This window comes from Bufo bufo, chromosome 1, assembly GCF_905171765.1.
Source record: "Bufo bufo chromosome 1, aBufBuf1.1, whole genome shotgun sequence".
Lineage (NCBI taxonomy): Eukaryota > Metazoa > Chordata > Amphibia > Anura > Bufonidae > Bufo > Bufo bufo.
This window is the reverse complement of record NC_053389.1, coordinates 454722658-454741888: the sequence shown is the minus strand read 5'-3', so window position 1 is coordinate 454741888 and position 19231 is coordinate 454722658. Positions and strand designations below refer to the sequence as shown.

General features: G+C 42.6%; 1 protein-coding gene across 1 annotated transcript in view; it reads left to right on the top strand.

Moving 5' to 3' along the window:
* Positions 1–19231, top strand: part of PPFIA2 (PTPRF interacting protein alpha 2) — a 385317-nt gene that overhangs the window by 222806 nt on the left and 143280 nt on the right. Inside the window, exon 6 of the mRNA XM_040408503.1 lies at positions 18661–18774. Within this exon, the coding sequence (XP_040264437.1) occupies positions 18661–18774 (114 nt within the window). The remainder of the gene's footprint in view (positions 1–18660; positions 18775–19231) is intronic.

Sequence of the window (19231 nt, the reverse complement as noted above, 5' to 3'; positions counted from 1 at the left end):
CAACAGCAGCATGAGGAGGCCTTAATGGTGAGGTGATAGCAGCATCAGGAGACCATAGAGTGTCCCAGTGACAGAGTTGGGAGGTGGGTGGCAATAACAGTACACGCTAACAATGGTGGGTGTAAGAAGGAGCACTTGGCATCAGATGTGTGGCATCAGGGGGGTGGCAGCATCAGAATAGTAGCTGAAGCAGGTACCCAGAAGAAACCAGTCCCCTTTGTCAAGGTTTGGGTGAGGCAGCATGAATGATCTAATCTGATGCATCAGGCATATGTGTGTGGAAATCCTGGCTGATCCACACCTGATTCATTATGACAAATTTTGGGTGGACAGGCGAGTTCTCCTTGGGGCAGCTATGGCCCCTGCCGCACTAAACACCCGCTCAGATACCACACTACTGGCCGGGCAGGACAGCTTTTCCAGGGTAAACTCGGCCAGTTGCGGCCAGAAATCCAGTTTGGCTGCCCAGTAGTCTAGCAAATATTCAATGTGGGGTGGTAGGGTGCTGTCCAAGTATGCCACCACCTGCTGGTTCAGGTTCTGTTCCAGGTCTAGCTACTGCTGCTGATGAGTAGTTTCTTCACTAGGCAGGTGATGAAAGCTGCTCATCAGCGACTCTAGACTCAAGCTGCTGCTGATGGAGCTGGTACTGTTCCTACCCCCCCACCCTGCCACAGCAGCCATGGCAGTGGAACGAGAGCACAGAGGGCCCCTCGTTTAGACCTGCGAAAGGATGGACGATGGTGCAGATAAGCATCGGCCAACTGTCTACATAGTATGTCTCTATAGTAGTTCAGTTTGTCCTCCCTCTCAGCGGGTGTAAAAAAGGCCCCCATTTTGGACCGGTAGCGAGGGTCCAACAAGGTGGAGAGCCAGAAGTCATCCCTCTGCCAAATGGTGACAATTCAGCTGTCACTACCTAAGCAAGTGAGCATGCAGTGGGCCATTTGTGCAAGTGACTAAGAGGGATCCCCTGCCTCCATCTCCACTGCATACTGCCACGGTGTGCCTGGGTCATCTGCCTCGTCTTTCTCATCCCGCTCTTGCTACTCCTGCTCCAGTTCTCCTTTTAACTATGTAGAAAAACCACCCATTTTGCTACACATTGCTTGTGCTCCAATGTCCTCCTCCTCCTTTAGTTCAGCCCCCACATCGCTCATGTGGCCGTGAGATGTAGGCGCCATGTCTCCAGTCCCTTGACCAGCCAGATTTGCCAGCATCTGAAGCAGTGGAATGAAATGACGTTGTTCATCCCGTAGTCCTGGCGACTGACAAATAACGTGGCATCCTCAAGGGGCCTGAGCAAACGGCAGGTGTCACGCATGAGCTGCCACTGGCTGATATCGAAGTTACACAGGGGAGTACTCCTGTCCGCTTGAATCATTAAGAAATCGTTTATGGCCTTTCTCTGTTCGTATAGTTGGTCCAACATATGGAGGCTAAAATTACAACAGGTGGAAACGTTGCATATCAGCCTATGTTGGGGGAGGCCGTTCTGCCGCTGCAGCTCAAGGAGGGTGTGCTTGGCATTGTACGAGTGGCTGAAGTGCATGCAAAGTTTCCTGGCCATTTTTAGGATGTCTTGTTGATGGGTGGAAGATTTCAGAAACAGCTTGACAACCAGATTGAACACATGCGCCATGCAGGGCACATGGCTCAGCCCTCCTTGACGCAGAGCCTACACCATGTTCTTCCCGTTGTCGGTCACCATTATTCCGATTTTGAGTTGTCGCGAAGAAAGCCAGGATTCAATTTCTTGATGAAGGACACGGAGTAGTTCCTCTCTTGTGTGAACTCGTTCACCCAAGCAAACAATGTGTAGAACAGCATGACATCGGCGTGCCCTGCACATGTGGTATGCTGGAGGATCATTGTGGATTATCCCTGCAGTGGAGGCTGAGGACACGGCGGTGGATGAGGAGGCAGAGGCGGACATTGTCGCAAGACTAATGGCATGAGAACATGGAGGCGGAAGCGGCATCATCTGGCCAAGTTGCTGGTGTGGCTAGGCAGGAACCACATTCACACAGTGGGCCTTTAAAGGACATGTATTGTCCCTGACCATGCATTTCGGCGCTGCTGTGCACTTTGGCAGACACCGACAGGCTCAAGGACTGGTCCACTTTCTGTTCTACATGTGTGTGCAGGGCTGGTACTGCTTTTTTGGAAAATAAATGATGGCTTGGGACTTATCACCTCGGCTCGGCACAAGCCATCATTTCTCTGAAAGGTGCAGAGTCCACCACTTGGAAAGGGAGGGACTGCAGTACCAGCAACTTGGTCAGGATAACCACACGCGTATTGCTGTCTCTTGGCAATTGGAGATCGACTGCTGACGAAATGAGTGACGAGGAGTAGGAGGACGTGGAGCAGGCGCATCAGGACCGGTAGATGATGGGAAGGACAGACAGCTCCCTTTCGCTGAGGTGGTGGAGCCTTGACTGCCTGAAATAGGGTGCGTGCCACTGGGTGATGCAGTGGTTGCTGCGGTTGGCTGAACTATAAAATTGGAGCCACAGTTCTCCCAGGCCACTTTATGATGATACTGCATATGTTGACGCTTGACGCTTCACCTTCTGCCCACAGATTTGGCAAATAGCCATGTTCACCTCCTCTGGCGGCTTAACAAAAAACTGCCACACCGCTGAGTAAGTGATTTTACCCCCAACAATCCTCTGTGAAAACCTGCATCACTACCTTCCAGGCAGGTAGGCTCCTACGAAGCGGATGGTCTACCCCGGGCATGTTTCTCTCTTGACCTCCCACTGCTGCCACCCACGCTACCGACTTGGTGGCTCCACCTCTGCCTCACGTGCAAACTGCCACCTTCTTCTCCCGATGATGATTAAGCCCCTATGTCACTCGGCTCCCAATTGCGATCGGCTACATCATCAATGAGTACTGTCTGCTTGTCACTGATGTCCTCGTCAACGGTCTCTGAGCCAGGAGCCTGACCGCTCGCAACACCAGCTCCCACGCCACTTTCCTCATCACTACTTGCCAGCCTACCGGAGGAAGCGGCGGATGTCTCCTCCAGGTCTTGGCTGGGCAGTAGCTGCTGACTGTCCTCTAGCAGCTCGTCCTCGCTGTATAGTGGAGCTGAGCCCACAGCATATAATACTTGTCTGGTTGAGGGAACAGAAAAGGACAGAGGCAGGTTGAGGACAGGTGAGGACATAGGGCCTGCTAAGGGTTGTGTCTGACGAACCCACCGACTCTTGGCTGGGGGTGTCTGATGTCACTTGGGACGAAGTCGATAACCGAGTCAACCATTCAAGCACCGCTGGGTTGCTGGTCAAGACACGACCGCTAGATGACACCGGGAGCTCAGGCCTCTCGAAGTGACCCCTGCTGCCATACCTCCTTACTCTGCTGTGACCTGTGCCGGCGCCAGAAACCTTTAGGACTCTGCCCCTCCCCTGTGCAGGGCCTGTCACTTCTCTGTCTGACATACTGTTAGATCAAATAAATAAATAAAATAGACATTAATACACCCCAAAAAAGGCTTTCATTTTGTCACTTCACCGCACAAAGGCTAATAAGCCATTTTTCCCCCCACTAATAAACCCGAAAAAATGCTTCAGAACATATAACTGCACTGCTGAACGGCTAATGAGACTTTTTTTTTTCCTCTAGTAGACCCCAAAAAGGCTTTTGAGCATTTAACTGCACCGCTGAACGGCTAATAAGACTTTTTTTTCCTACTAATACACAGCAAAAAAGACTTTAAAACATATAACTGCACCGCTGAACGGCTAATAAGACTTTTTTTCCCCACTAATACACCACAAAAAAGGCTGTAATTTTGTCACTTCACCACACAATGGCTAATAAGCAAAAAAGACTTTAAAACATATAACTGCACAGCTGAATGGCTAATAAGACTTTTTTTTCACTAATACACCCCAAAAAAGGCTTTTGAACATATAACTGCACCGCTGAACTGCAAATAAGCTCCTTTTTTTTCTCTAATACACCCCAAAAAGGCTTTAGAACATATAACTGCATCTCTGAATGGCTAATAAGACTTTTTTTCCATTAATACACCCCAAAAAAGGCTGTGATTTTGTCACTTCACCGCAAAAAGGCTAATAAGCCCTTTTTTCCACTAATACACGCAAAAAAAGGCTTCAGAACATATAACTGCACCGCTGAACGGCTAATAAAACTTTTTTTTGTTTCCACTAATACACCCCAAAAAAGGCTTTAGAACATTTAACTGCACCTTTGAACGGCTAATAAGACTTTTTTTCCCACTAATACACCACAAAAAAGTCTTTAAAACATATAACTGCACTGCTGAACGACTAATACCCTGTTTCCCCGAAAATAAGACAGTGTCTTATATAAATTTTTTCTCCCAAAGATTCGCTAGGTCTTATTTTCAGGGGATGTCTTATTTTTCCATGAAGAAAAATACGGTACACATTTATTGTTGAACCAAAAAAAGGAAATCAGGGTGGGGAGGGGGATCACTTAAAATGGCACAGGGTGATCAGAGAAGGGAATCAAAATGACACAGGGGTATCAGGGTGGGGAGGGGGATCACTTAAAATGACACAGGGGGATCAGACGGGGGGAATCAAAATGGTACAGGAGAATCAGAGGGGGGGGGATTACTATAGCATTTTAGTACCCCCTTCTGATCCTCCTGTGTCATTTTGATTCCCCCCTACTGATCCCCCTGTGTCATTTTAAATGATCCCCCTCCCCACCCTGATCACCCTGTGTCATTTTGATTCCCCCCTCTGATCACCCTGTGTCATTTTAATTACCGTTTTTAGTCTCCCCCCCCCATCTTCACCAGACATCCCCCACCTTCCATCAGATATTTTCCCCCCCTACCTGTCACCCTGTCCCCTGTGTGTCCGTGCCAGCCAAGTTGTGAGACTCCATCAGGGCAGAGCGAGCAGTGGGCGGAAGAAGGCGGCAGCTTGTCCTGGCGGCGGCTGCGGCCAATCAGTGAGCTCCTTACTTTCTGGGGTGGCTTGCTTTATAATCGGGGAGGCATTATGTCCGGCCGATGCTTTATAATCGGGGAGTCATTATGTTCGGCGGATGCTTTATAAACTGGGAGGCATTACCGTATGTGCGGCCGATGCTTTATAAAAGGGGAGGCCTTATTTTCGGGGGATGCTTTATTATCGGGGATGCCTTATTTTTGGGGGGATGCCTTATATTACAGCGATAGGCAAAACTAGAGGTAGGTCTTATTTTCGGGGGATGTCTTATTTTCGGGGAAACACGGTAATACTTTTTTTCCCACTAATTCACCCCAAAAAAGGCTGTAATTTTGTCACTTCGCCGCACAAAGGCTAATAAGCCATTTTTCCCCCCACTAATAAACCTGAAAAAATGCTTCAGAACATATAACTGCACTGCTGAACGGCTAATAAGACTTTTTTTTTTCCTCTAGTAGACCCCAAAAAAGGCTTTTGAGCATTTAACTGCACCGCTGAACGGCTAATAAGACTTTTTTTTCCTACTAATACACAGCAAAAAAGACTTTAAAACATATAACTGCACGACTGAACGGCTAATAAGACTTTTTTTCCCCACTAATACACCACAAAAAAGGCTGTAATTTTGTCACTTCACCGCACAATGGCTAATAAGCCTTTTTCCCACTAACACACCCGAAAAAAGGCTTCAGAACATATAACTGCACAGCTCAATGGCTAATAAGACTTTTTTTCACTAATACACCCCAAAAAAGGCTTTTGAACATATAACTGCACCGCTGAACTGCAAATAAGCTCCTTTTTTTTCTCTAATACACCCCAAAAAGGCTTTAGAACATATAACTGCATCTCTGAACGGCTAATAAGACTTTTTTTCCATTAATACACCCCAAAAAAGGCTGTGATTTTGTCACTTCACCGCAAAAAGGCTAATAAGCCCTTTTTTCCACTAATACACGCAAAAAAAGGCTTCAGAACATATAACTGCACCGCTGAACGGTTAATAAAACTTTTTTTGTTTCCACTAATACACCCCAAAAAAGGCTTTAGAACATTTAACTGCACCTTTGAACTGCTAATAAGACTTTTTTTCCCACTAATACACCACAAAAAAGTCTTTAAAACATATAACTGCACTGCTGAACGGCTAATAATACTTTTTTTTCCCACTAATACACCCCAAAAAAAGGCTGTGATTTTGGCGCTTCACCGCACAGCGTCTAATAAGTCTTTTTTCCACTAATACACCCGAAAAAAGGCTGTAATTTTGTCACCTCACCGCACAACGGCTAACAAGTCTTTTTTTTTCACTAATACACCCTAAAAAAGGCTGTAATTTAGTCACATCAACGCACAATGGCTAATAAGCCTTTTTCCCACTAATACACCACAAAAAAAGGCTTTAGAACATAGAAATGCACAGCTGAACGGCTAATAATACTTTTTTTTCCACTAATACACCCCAAAAAAGGCTGTAATTTTGTCACTTCACTGCACAACGGCAAATAAGCCCTTTTTTTCCACTAATACACCCCAAAAAAGGCTTTAGAGCATATAACTGCACCGCTGAACGGCAAATAATACATTTTTTTCCCACTAATACACCCCAAAAAAGGCTGTAATTGTGTCACTTCAAGCCCTTTCCCCCCCCACTAATACACCACAAAAAAGGCTTTGGAACATATAACTGCACCGCTTAATGGCAAATAATCATTTTTGTTTTCCACTAATACACTCCAAAAAAGGCAGTAATTTTCTCACTTCACCACACAACGGCTAATAAGCCTTTTTTTTTTGCACTAATACACCCTGAAAAAGGCTTTAGAACATATAGCTGCACCGCTGAACGCAAATAAGCCCTTATTTTCTTCCACTTATACACGCCAAAAAATGCTTTAGACTGGGTGGGGTGGGGGGTTCTGGGGCAGGGTTTAGGGACTGCTGGTCGGCGCTGACTGATTAACGTGCATAACAAAACAGAAAGTGCATATTCAAATATATAACTACTATATAAACTGACTAGGGTCTCTGCTGTACTGGTCTCTGCTGCACTGTACCGTATTTTTCGCCCCCTATAAGACGCACCTAGGTTTTAGAGGAGAACAATAAAAAAAAATATTTTCCATTACACCTCAGGTCAGACCAGCAATCAGACCCCCAATGTTAATCAGACCTCAGATCAGACCCCCAATGCCTGAGATCAACCCCCAACCTTCAGCCAGCCATCAGCCCCCATGTCAGCCAGCCATCAGCCCCCATGTCAGCCAGCCATCAGCCCCCATGTCAGCCAGCCATCAGCCCCCATGTCAGACAGCCATCAGCGCAAATAAAGTAAAAAAAACACTTACCTCTCCTTCTCCTGGACGCCACCGCTCCTCATCATCGCGATCCTCTTCATCCTGCTGTCGGCTGTGTATCGCAGGCGTGGTGCACAGTGTGAGGTCACAGTGTGCCCTCACGCTGTGTGCAGCCCTTCACACCGACAGCCAAGCCGAGGACCAGGAAGCGGTGAGTACAGATCCTTCACCGCTTCCTGGTCCTCCGGTACTAATGAATGGAAGACCAAAATGGAAGTGCTTCATTAGTACCGCGTTAAAGACGGCCCTGATTGCCGCGGCCCGGCAAACAATCTTCCAGGGCCCAGTCCTGGGCCGCAGTCCAGCGGTTGGGGACTGCTGCTTTAGAACATATAACTGCACCGCAGAAGGGCTAATAAGACGTTGAAATATTTCCTAGTAATACACTCTGTTAATGGCTGTATCACACAGCACTTGCACCCCAATAACAAGAACGGTTTGCTGGAATTACAGAGGTATGATCTATTGCAAACCTGAAAGCAGCAGTATAATGGCAATTTGGATTCAGTCAGTGCAGCAAAGTGTAATACACTCCCGTATTGGACCCTGTTCTGCTTCAATACTGTGGAATAATTCCTCCCTATCCTTTCTCTACACATCTAATGATTTTTCCCTGAACTTCTATTCAGCCAAAAAAAGTATTTTCTACCACTTTCCCTAGCGCCTGCTGATGTCTCTCCCTGTACTAAGTACACTGGAAAATGGCTGAATCCAAGATAGCTGAGGCAATTTATAGGGCTGTGATATCACAGGGGCTGGATGGCTGCTGATTGGCTGCATGCATGGCATTGTGGGTGATCCCTTGTTTCCAGAGTTCTTTGCTCCATGTCCTAACACGTGCAGCAGCCATTTTAGGAAAAAAAATCCACTTCTTCAACTTCGATTCACTCATCTCTACCCCTAACCATTCTGATACTGCTGACCTATCCTGAGTAGTGTTGATCGCAAATTTTCTAATAGCGAATTTTTATCGTGAATATTGGCACTTCGAGAATTCGCGAATATCTGAAATATAGTGCTATATCTTCATAATCGCAAATATTCAAAAAAAATTTCATCAGTGCCGATGATCCCTCACTGCTTCTTGCTTGTGGGCCAATGAGAAGGCTGCGATATCTTTGACTTTTGGAGTTATGTTGATCGCGAATTTTCGTATCGCTAATTTTTATCGTGAATTTTGCGATTGCTGATTTTCGCAATCAATAAAATTATGACTGGAGATCATGAATTCACCGAAATATTCTCGAAATATCGCAAATTCTAATATTGCCCCTGCCGCTCATCACTGATCCTGAGTATGTCATCAATATCTACAGCCCAGATAACCCCTTTATACCATTCTGACATTTAAGTTCTATGTGTTTTTGTCTGCTATGTTGTGTCTTTGTTGAATATATATAGTGTTGGGCGCGAATATTCGAATAGCGAATATTAATCACGAATATCGGCACTTCGAGAATTCGCGAATATTTAGAATATAGTGATATATATTTGTAATTTCGAATATTAAAAAAAAAAAAATCATCACTAACCTCCTTTCTTGCTTGTGGGCCAATGAGAAGTCTGCAATGTCTTTATCCCTAGCAACCAATAGGAAAGTTGCCTACCCCTTACTATATAACAACCTCCCCAGCAGCCCTTGTATGCAGTATTTTGCAGATCTGAGAGAGACAGCAGTGTTATTGCTGTGCTCTCTGCTTTCCTGTGTCATTACATTAGATAGTTAGTTAGTTAGTTAGCTTATATATATAATACATATATAACCTTTAAAAAACTTTGTTGCGGACCCCTTTGGCGCTGCCTAGACCTTGATTGAATAAACTTCACAATTGAAGTGTCTGGTATTAAGAGATCTTTTATTATTATACGATATAGTCAACGCGTTTCTGGGGCAGGATTACCCCCTTCGTCAGGACTATTAATTTGCGAATATATGACGAATATTCTACCAAATATTCACAAAATATTGCAAATTCGAATATGCCCCGCCGCTCATCACTAAATATGTATAGTAAATGTAATTTAGCAGTATCACTGGCTAAATAGGCTGAAAGCAAAATATACAGTATGAAGTAGAAATGTAGGACATTTGAGTATTAAAGACTTCTCCAACTAGATTCATTTTAATCCTTTGTATTTTAGAAGATTGTGGTGGACAGCGGAGTATTATGTTTATGTTTGCGCTATTAATCAGAATGTTCATTCCAGAAGTTTTCCAGGACAGATTTTTCCCTGCAGCTGTATTTGACATAGTCGAAGTAAACCATGCCCAGGTCCGTGTCATTAACTGCATCTCATGTACTGTGCACTGTTCTAAGTAAGGGTTTGGACTTCCTTTCATGATGAACTGTATCTTTGTTGCAGTTGATTGGCTGAGGCTTTCTTTTGTTATTCCCTTTATAGCAATTAAATTACAAGATTTTTCGCTTCGTAACATTTGGATGTGCAAGTAGGAGAGATATGAAGAGGGATTAGTGAAGACAGATGGCAGTCATGTACATGAATGACTCTCTTTTTAAAGAAAGTGTCTAGTATATTTTATTAGTTATGTTTATTGGATGTAACATGTATTTTGTTGGAGCTGTATTTTTTTGCGTCCTTGGGAGATTCCATATTAAAGATGTACGCTTTTTTTAAATTTCGTCTATAAAGACAGTACAGTAAGGTGTGTGTGTGCTTTATGGTAGATGCAATGATTAGGAATTTAAGTGGTTCTCCCATTTTGTAGAACTTCATGATCGCTGGCATCCAACCTCTAAGACTTCCACTAGGGATGTACACAGTTCTCATAGGGGCCCCAGGAACAGTGGTTTCATAAATATGGAACTTATTCTGCCATATTTCTCAATGTATTCACGCCAGACAATTGGCTTAAATATATTGATAAATTTCCTGCTTCCCATCTATTAAACAGCTGGCTACCTGCAGCCACCACTAGAGGGAGCTCAGTGCATAGGAATTTACAGTTGGTTGAAATAGCAGCTGTAATAATATGTTTGCAGTTAGTTCCTCTTAGTAATGGCCAAGAGAAGGAGTTCAGCAATGGGCCAATCTCATCCCAGTCCCCTAGCAGTCTTGTGGTCTGCCTCCATGATCAATCCTGATAATGAAGGAGACACATATATCATCCCCCTTTAAGTTGACCACCTGGCTGTGCAGGGAACTGCAGCCTGCCCCTTCACTTGAATGGGGCTGTTCTACAGTCCCCTGGTGTTGCTGTGCAGAGTAAATACAATGAAGTGATGTAGCACAATAAAAGCACTTTGTCCTCTTCTTTCTCTGAATTGGTGTGGGTCCCAAAGGAAGGACCTTCACCATATTGTGATAGCATATCCTAGTAATATGCCAACATTTTCTAAGATGGTGTAAACAGACTAAAACAGTGTCCAGAGAGAGGTAGAGTACAACCCCTGCTCCAGAGACCAGAGAGTGACTGGGCATAGTCTTATCTATGTGTACAGTAGATTCGGTTGCTATTCTGCCTTATCTAGGCTTCCAGCAGTGTAATAAAGCTGTTATCCGTTATTAAATCCCCCACCTTCAAATAAGATCTAAATTACTCTACCAACTCTTCCTGGTCTTCACAGCAAAGCTGGAAACTGAGCTGCAGAAAATTAACCTATTGTGTGTGCTGCGGTGGCTAGTGAAAAAAACTGCAATATTTCAGAATTTTTGTATATGAATAGTTGTATGATTTTTTGTAAAAAAAATGACCCACAGTGGGTTCCTTTTGGGGGCTCCATCAAACGTTTGGGTACTTTTGATGGTAAGAACGGATACCTCAATAGAACCAAAGCAGAACCCATTATACGTTAACGAGGTCCAGTATTCTTCCTATGGGAATGTGTCACAGCTGCATGGCTTTTGTTATAAATAGCCGTTATGATGTCAGTGTGAACAAAGTGTAATAAAAAGTTAGTTTTTGACAAAAGATTCTCTTTTAGAAAACATGGAGACATTGCTTCTAGGATAACTTAATAAGATGTGTTCTGTTCAGTTTGTGTGCCATCTCTTAAGTTTTTCACATGAAGATTTTAAAAGACAAATCATATATATCAATTGTACAGCAACATAAATGCCAAAGAAGCAACATCAGTCATTTTCTTCAGACTAGGGAAAGCTTGGAAGTCTTGAATGGTGCTGCTAGAATTTAGCAGTATGTATACCAGAGATTCTCATTGGAATTATTAGAAGCTCTGAATCACACATTGAATAAAATAAAAACACCATTAGATAACATTAGAGAGTGATGATGTGAGGAGGATTCTACAAACCAGTTCTAAAGCTGGAAATCTTTTTGCCCTCTGGCAGTCTTTTGTATGGGAACCTTTTTTAGACAATTATAGGTAAAACTTGAAAAATTTGAATATTGTGCAAAAGTTCATTTATTTCAGTAATGCAACTTAAAAGGTGCAACTAATATGTGAGATAGACTCATTACATGCAAAGCGAGATACTTCAAGCCTTTATTTGCTATCATTTGGATGATTATGGTTTATAGCTTATGAAAACCCCAAATTCACAATCTCAGAAAATTAGAATATTGTGAAAAGGTTCGATATTCTTGGCTCAAAGTGTCACACTCTAGTTGGCTAATTAATCCATAACATCTACAAAGGGTTGCTGAGCCTTTAATTTGTCTCTCAGTCTGGTTCAGTAGGAATCACAATCATGGGAAAGACTGCTGACCTGACAGTTGTGCAGAAAACCCTCATTGACACCCTCCATAAGGAGGGAAATCCTCAAAAGGTAATTGCAAAAGAAGTTGGATGTTTCCAAAGTGCTGTATCAAAGCACATTAATAGAAAGTTATGTGGAAGGGACAAGTGTGGAAGAAAAAGGGGCACAAGCAGCAGGGATGACTACAGCCTGGAGAGGATTGTCAGGAAAAGGCCATTCAAAAGCGTTGGGGACTTTCACAAGGAGTGGACTGAGGCTGGAGTTAGTGCATCAAGAGCCACCACACTCAGACAGATCCTGGACATGGGCTTCAAATGTCTTAGTCCTCTCCTGAACAACAAACAATGTCAGAAGAGTCTTACCTGGGCTAAAGAAAAAAAGAACTGGTCTGTTGCTCAGTGGTCCAAAGTCCTCTTTTCTGATGAGAGCAACTTTTGCATCTCATTTGGAAACCAAGGACCCAGAGTCTGGAGGAAGAATGGAGGGGCACACAATGCAAGATGCTTGAAGTCCAGTGTGAAGTTTCCACAGTCTGTGTTGATTTGGGGAGCCATGTCATCTGCTGGTGTTGGTCCACTGCGCTTCATTAAGTCCAGAGTCAACGCAGCCGTCTATCAGGAGATTTTGGAGCACTTCATGCTTTCTTCCGCAGATGAGCTTTATGGAGATGGTGACTTCATTTTCCAGCAGGACTTGGCACCTGCCCACACTGCCAAAAGTACCAAAACCTGGTTCAGTGACCATGGAATTACTGTGCTTGATTGGCCAGCAAACTTGCCTGAACTGAACCCCATAGAGAATCTATAGGGCATTGCCAAGAGAAAGATGATAGACATGAGATTGAACAATGCAGAAGAGTTGAAGGCTGCTATTGAAGCATCCTGGTCTTCCATAACAACTCAGCAGTGCCATAGGCTGATAGCATCCATGCCACGCTGCATTGAGACAGAAATTGATGCAAAAGGGGCCCAAACCAAGTACTGAGTACATATGCATGATTATACTTCCTTTTTTTTATTGATTTCATGTAATGTTCTAATTTTCTGAGATTGTGACTTTGGGGTTTCATAAGCTGTAAGCCATAATCATCCAAATTATAACAAATAAAGGCTTGAAATATCTCGCTTTGTATGTAATGAGTCTATCTCATATATTAGTTTCACCTTTTAAGTTGCATTACTGAAATTAATGAACTTTTGCACGATGTTCAAATTTTTCGAGTTTCACCTGTCAAATGTAAAAGGTATTTTTTAAAGCTTCTACTTGCATAAATGTATATATTATTATTTCATATACGGCTTCTCTTATTCCTGTTGGTACCTTATGTTGCAATGTTCCAAGTGCTATAAATTGTACATAAAATATGTGTGGGTTTGACTGTAGATTTCCTGCTTTGTAGTGGTAAGGGTAAAATTGGAAAGAGTAAGGCCCCTTTCACACGGGCGAGATTTCCACGCGGGTGCGATGCGTGAGGTGAACGCATTGCACCCGCACTGAATCCGGACCCATTCATTTCTATGGGGATGTGCACATGAGCGGTGATTTTCACACATCATTTGTGCGTTGCGTGAAAATCGCAGCATGCTCCTCTTTGTGCGTTTTTCACGTAACGCAAAATGAATGGGGTTGCGTGCAAATTGCAAGCATCCGCAAGCAAGTGCGAATGCGGTGCGATTTTCATGCACGGTTGCTAGGTGACGATCGGGATGGGGACCCGATCATTATTATTTTCCCTTATAACATGGTTATAAGGGAAAATAATAGAATTCTGTATTCACAATGCTAAGTAAAATAGGGCTGGAGGGGTTAAAAAATAATAAAAAATAATTTAACTCACCTTAATCCACTTGTTCGCCCAGCCGGCATCTCTTCTCTCTTCATCTGTGAGGAAAAGGACCTTTGATGACGTCACTACGTTCATCACATGATCCATCACCATGTGATGAGAGTAGTGAAGAAATTATGTTCTGGGTACCACATTCAGTTTTTTATCACGCGCGTGCAAAACACATTGCACCCGCGCGATAAAAACTGAACAACGGAACGCAATCACAGTCAAAACTGCGTACCTACTCGCGCGGGTTTGCCGCAATGCACCTGGACGCATCTGGACCTAATCCGGACACGTTCGTGTGAAAGAGGCCTAAAACCTACTACCTTTCCACATCAGAATAGAGAATGCTGAAGTACTGTAAGCCCTAACATCCACTATGTGAAAATTGAGGTTTAGCGTTCACCTTTACACTGTAGATTGCTGCCGATTTTCAAGGCAGAATCCGCAAAGAAATCAGCAGCAGTGTGGACATGCCTGTTCTGTTGCTCTGCTGCTGTAAAGCGTAGAAATTGGTTGTAATGTGTGGGAAAAACCAAACGCCAAGTGTTTAGTTCTCCTGCAGCACATCCACAGGCTAAATGAGGTATTACACAGTTCCCATTAAAATCATTGGGCTGTCCATCTAAATCAGGCATCCTCAAACTGCGGCCCTCCAGCTGTTGTAAAACTACAACTCTCACAATGCCCTGCGGTAGGCTGATACCTGTAGGCTGTTTGGGCATGCTGGGAGTTGTAGTTTTGCAACAGCTGGAGGGCCGCAGTTTGAGGATGCCTGATCTAAATCATGGACGTGCTGGTCCCTTCAAAGCAAAAGGCACTCTTTGTAACCACTATCAGCTGTAGTTAATAAGTGAATGTTCATTAGTAGACCCCCTATATTAATTTATAACCATAGTACTGTATTTGAAAAAAAAATCGATGTATATTTTTATTCCAAAAATGTCAAAACAAAAGACACAGACTGTACATCGACATATTACACATAGAGCTATTGCTTCTAAGCAAAATTTATAAACTTGAACATGAGGCTCTAAGTATATGTGTTGATGTAAATATATAGACCCACTTGCCAACTTCACGATGACCACTTTAAAGTGGATCCTTACACCATGGGGTGCCGCACCACATGGCTGCCAGTGCAACACAGCTCTAACAGTGGGGTGAACCAGCAGCCCAACAGCGCCTCTAATGCAAGGCAACACCACACCACAGAAACTACAGCCACCATTCTGTAGCATGTTTTTTTTCTACATTTGTGGCATATATTTTTAAACCAGACATCCACTGCTATGTGTTCTATATAATGTGCATTTGGCTTTCTCAAAATTCAGTCCCATCATTTGCTCTTTTTGTTGGGGGATATTGCAGAAGTTATGTTACAAGATTTTTAGTGTACTGTACAGAGCAAATAGTGCTTCAACAGCTTTTCTATGTAATTTCTATTATGTAAGAAGTTGTTTTGCAAATGCCACCTAATGTACTAATTTGAATAAACTTCATTTTAATATTGAACCTGAGGTAGTCTGCATCAAAATGTAGGCTAATTTTAATTGCATGAGATCTGCCTATGGGGTACTCCATCCCACTGGGTATTATATGTTTTACTGTTAGTTTACATAATTTTTACTTGCAGATAAGAGTTTGGAATGCTCAAAACCGTAAATATAAGCCTATCCTATATAATATAGCATAATTCCATTAATGCACTGAACTAACATTGTGCAGTTTGGCAGAGCGACATTTCCTTTTCTAGCATGACTGTGTTCAAAGCAAAGTCCATAAAGACCTGATTTGACAGGTTTGATGTGGGGGAACTTAAAGGGGTTGTCTCACAAAAAATATTCTTCAGTTTTAAAACCAGCTCCTTGATGTGAATACTTTTGTAATTGGAAATTTAGTATAGCCACTAGGTTATTCAATAAAATTTATCTGTATAGTGCTACCTGGCTTTGGTTCTTTTTCTTATTTCTTTGTCCGGCTCACTGAGATGGACGCACATGCTCAGTTTCATCCTTCAACTGCCTCCTGAGCTGTGACAGGGAGAGCCTGGACACGCCCCCTCAGCTGCAGTAGAAATGACAGAATTAGCTGTTCTGCAGTAGGTCCGGCACCTGAACTACATATGTAGTGGATGGAGCTGGTTATAGCAATATTGCTCCCGTTGAGGTGAACTGTGTATTATAAACAAAAAAACACAAAAGTTCAACTGTATTTGGGCAGGTAACTTTTTTATTGTCTACACTAATGTATACTAAACAGAGACGATATATACCAGATATGGTGTGATCAGTTTGTTTGGAGCTGACCACACCAAATGCAGTGCTACATGCTATAGTTTCCACATTTGAGCTGTAATTTCTACCTTCTTAGGGTTATCCATTGTTCTAAGCTCCAGCTCCACTTTAAAGGAATTGCGTTTATTCAGCTTGCGGTTAAAAACTCATCCAAGAAATACAAAAATTTAGCAGTCTTGTCTTGTCTACATGTTTCGGGCTATCAGAGACATTTTGGTGTCATGAAGAAGGGCTGGAAATGTCTCTGATAGCCCGAAACATGTAGACAAGACAAGACTGCTAAATTTTTGTATTTCTTGGATGAGTTTTTAACCGCAAGCTGAATAAACGCAATTCCTTTAAAGTGGAGCTGGATTTTTCTCAACTTCTTTCTGCATTTGCTGCCCGCACCTGACACTGGCCATCCGTGCTCACAACTAAAGGAAGGGCAGGTGAGAGCTGCTACATTTCTCTTTTCCTATTGTTCTAAGCTCATACAGTACAGACCAAAAGTTTGGACACACCTTCTCATTCAAAGAGTTTTCTTTATTTCATGACTATGAAAATTGCAGATTCACACTGAAGGCATCAAAACTATGAATTAACACATGTGGAATTATATACATAACAAACAAGTGTGAAACAACTGAAAATATGTAATATTCTAGGTTCTTCAAAGTAGCCACCTTTTGCTTTGATTACTGCTTTGCACACTCTTGGCATTCTCTTGATGAGCTTCAAGAGGTAGTCCCCTGAAATGGTTTTCACTTCACAGGTGTGCCCTGTCAGGTTTAATAAGTGGGATTTCTTGCCTTATAAATGGGGTTGGGATCATCAGTGGCGTTGAGGAGAAGTCAGGTGGATACACAGCTGATAGGCCTACTGAATAGACTGTTAGAATTTGTATTATGGCAAGAAAAAAAGCAGCTTAGTAAAGAAAAACGAGTGGCCATCATTACTTTTAAGAAATGAAGGTCAGGTCAGTCAGCCTAAAAATTGGGAAAACTTTAAAAGTAAAGGGCTATTTGACCATGAAGGAGAGTGATGGGGTGCTGCGCCAGATGACCTGGCCTCCACAGTCACCGGACCTGAACCCAATCGAGATGGTTTGGGGTGAGATGGACCGCAGAGTGAAGGCAAAAGGCCCAACAAGTGCTAAGCATCTCTGGGAACTCCTTCAAAACTGTTGGAAGACCATTTCAGGGGACTACCTCTTGAAGCTCATCAAGAGAATGCCAAGAGTGTGCAATGCAGTAATCAAAGCAAAAGGTGGCTACTTTGAAGAACCTAGAATATGACATATTTTTAGTTGTTTCACACTTGTTTGTTATGTATATAATTCCACATGTGTTGATTCATAGTTTTTGATTGCCTTCATAGTCATGAAAATAAAGAAAACTCTTTGAATGAGAAGGTGTGTCCAAACTTTTGGTCTGTACTGTATGTAGAGAAATGGAACATTATTTTTAGTTGTATTTAGTATGTTCCTCTCTAAACCCATCTATGTTATATGTGTTCATTTTGGTAACACACCATATGGTGTGCCATAATGATTTTAGATGACATTTATTTTAGAGAGTTTATGCTTTATTCCCTGTGACTTATTTTACATTGATGTCTTATGTCAAGCACAGAAGAAACCGTATTAGTGCCATATTCAATTGTGAGATTACTTGAGGAAAACCCGTTGACTTGTATTTCTATAAAGCAGGAACCATTTGGAGCCTTAGGTTAAAGGAGTAGTCAGTGATTACTTTGTGTTGCTGTTTCATACCATACATTAACATGCAAATTTCAATGTCTCGAAAAAAATCTGGACTGTTTTGAACCTATTGTGTCTACATAAATTTGAGCGATTGGATGATTTTTTTTACTATGAAAAGGCCAAAAATCCATAGTCAATACACATCTCTGTGAGTGCCTTGTGTCTGACATAAACCTTGAATTGTAGAAGACCTGAAATAATTCCAAGTCACCCCCAAACCTAACTACCTGTACTGACAGCCTAATCCTTCACCACTGCATAAGGGCTTTTATTGGAGACTAGAAATTATGAAGAGAAGTCAAGTTCTAAAAAAGTCAATAATGGAAGTTAAAGAGGTTGTACTGGTGCTTTATATTGATGACCTAAACTGAAGCTAGGTCTTAAATATCTGATGGGTGGGGACCCAATATCCAAAAGCCCATCAATCAGCTGTTTGAAGAGGAGGCGGCACTGCATTCGAGTGCTACTTCCTCTACATTACACTGCCCATCTTGAAAGTGCAATGTAACTACAAATAATCAAGTTGATGGAGCAAGCACTTGAAATTACACTACATTGCTGCTGTAAGGGGAGACGACGCATAGTGTAATGATCAGGAAGCAGCACTCACATGGAGCACCGCCTCCTCTTCAAACAGCTGATCGGCGGGGGTCCCAGTGTTGCACCCCCACCGATCATATATTGATGACCTATCCTGAGATGTTAGGCCCAGTTGAATTTTTTTCCTATGCTTTATGTAATGCTATATTTTTTCCCATAATATCACTATTTCATTATTTATTGTTTGCAGATTGTCGCGCTAAGGGAACAAAATGCTCATATTCAGAGAAAGATTGTTACTGGAGAAGGGACAGATGAGGAGCCTATGGATGGAATTGAGCAAGGACAGAAGGTTCTCGACAAGGTCAGTACAATATACATACAAAATACAATATCAAGTAAAAACCGGTAATCTCTGTAGATGTGTTCAGCTCTTATGTATTGTCTACACTACATATTATAACCTTACAATATTGATTAGATATTGGCACACAGTAGTTGTATTTCCTACTTTGGTGACACATAATACATTTATCCACTATTGTGTATAGAATAATTTCACAGTCTTATTACTGCAGAATATTTGGAAGTAATATACTTTTATGCCTAACAGTATTGTGCAAATAAGGCTACTTTCACACTAGTGTTTTTTGCGAATCCGTCATGGATCTGCAAAAACGCTTCCGTTACAATAATACAACCGCATGCCTCCGTCATGAATGGATCCGGTTGTATTATGTCTTATATAGCCATGACGGATCCGTCATGAACTCCATTGAAAGTCAGTGGTGGCCGGATCTGTTTTCTATTGTGTCTGAGAA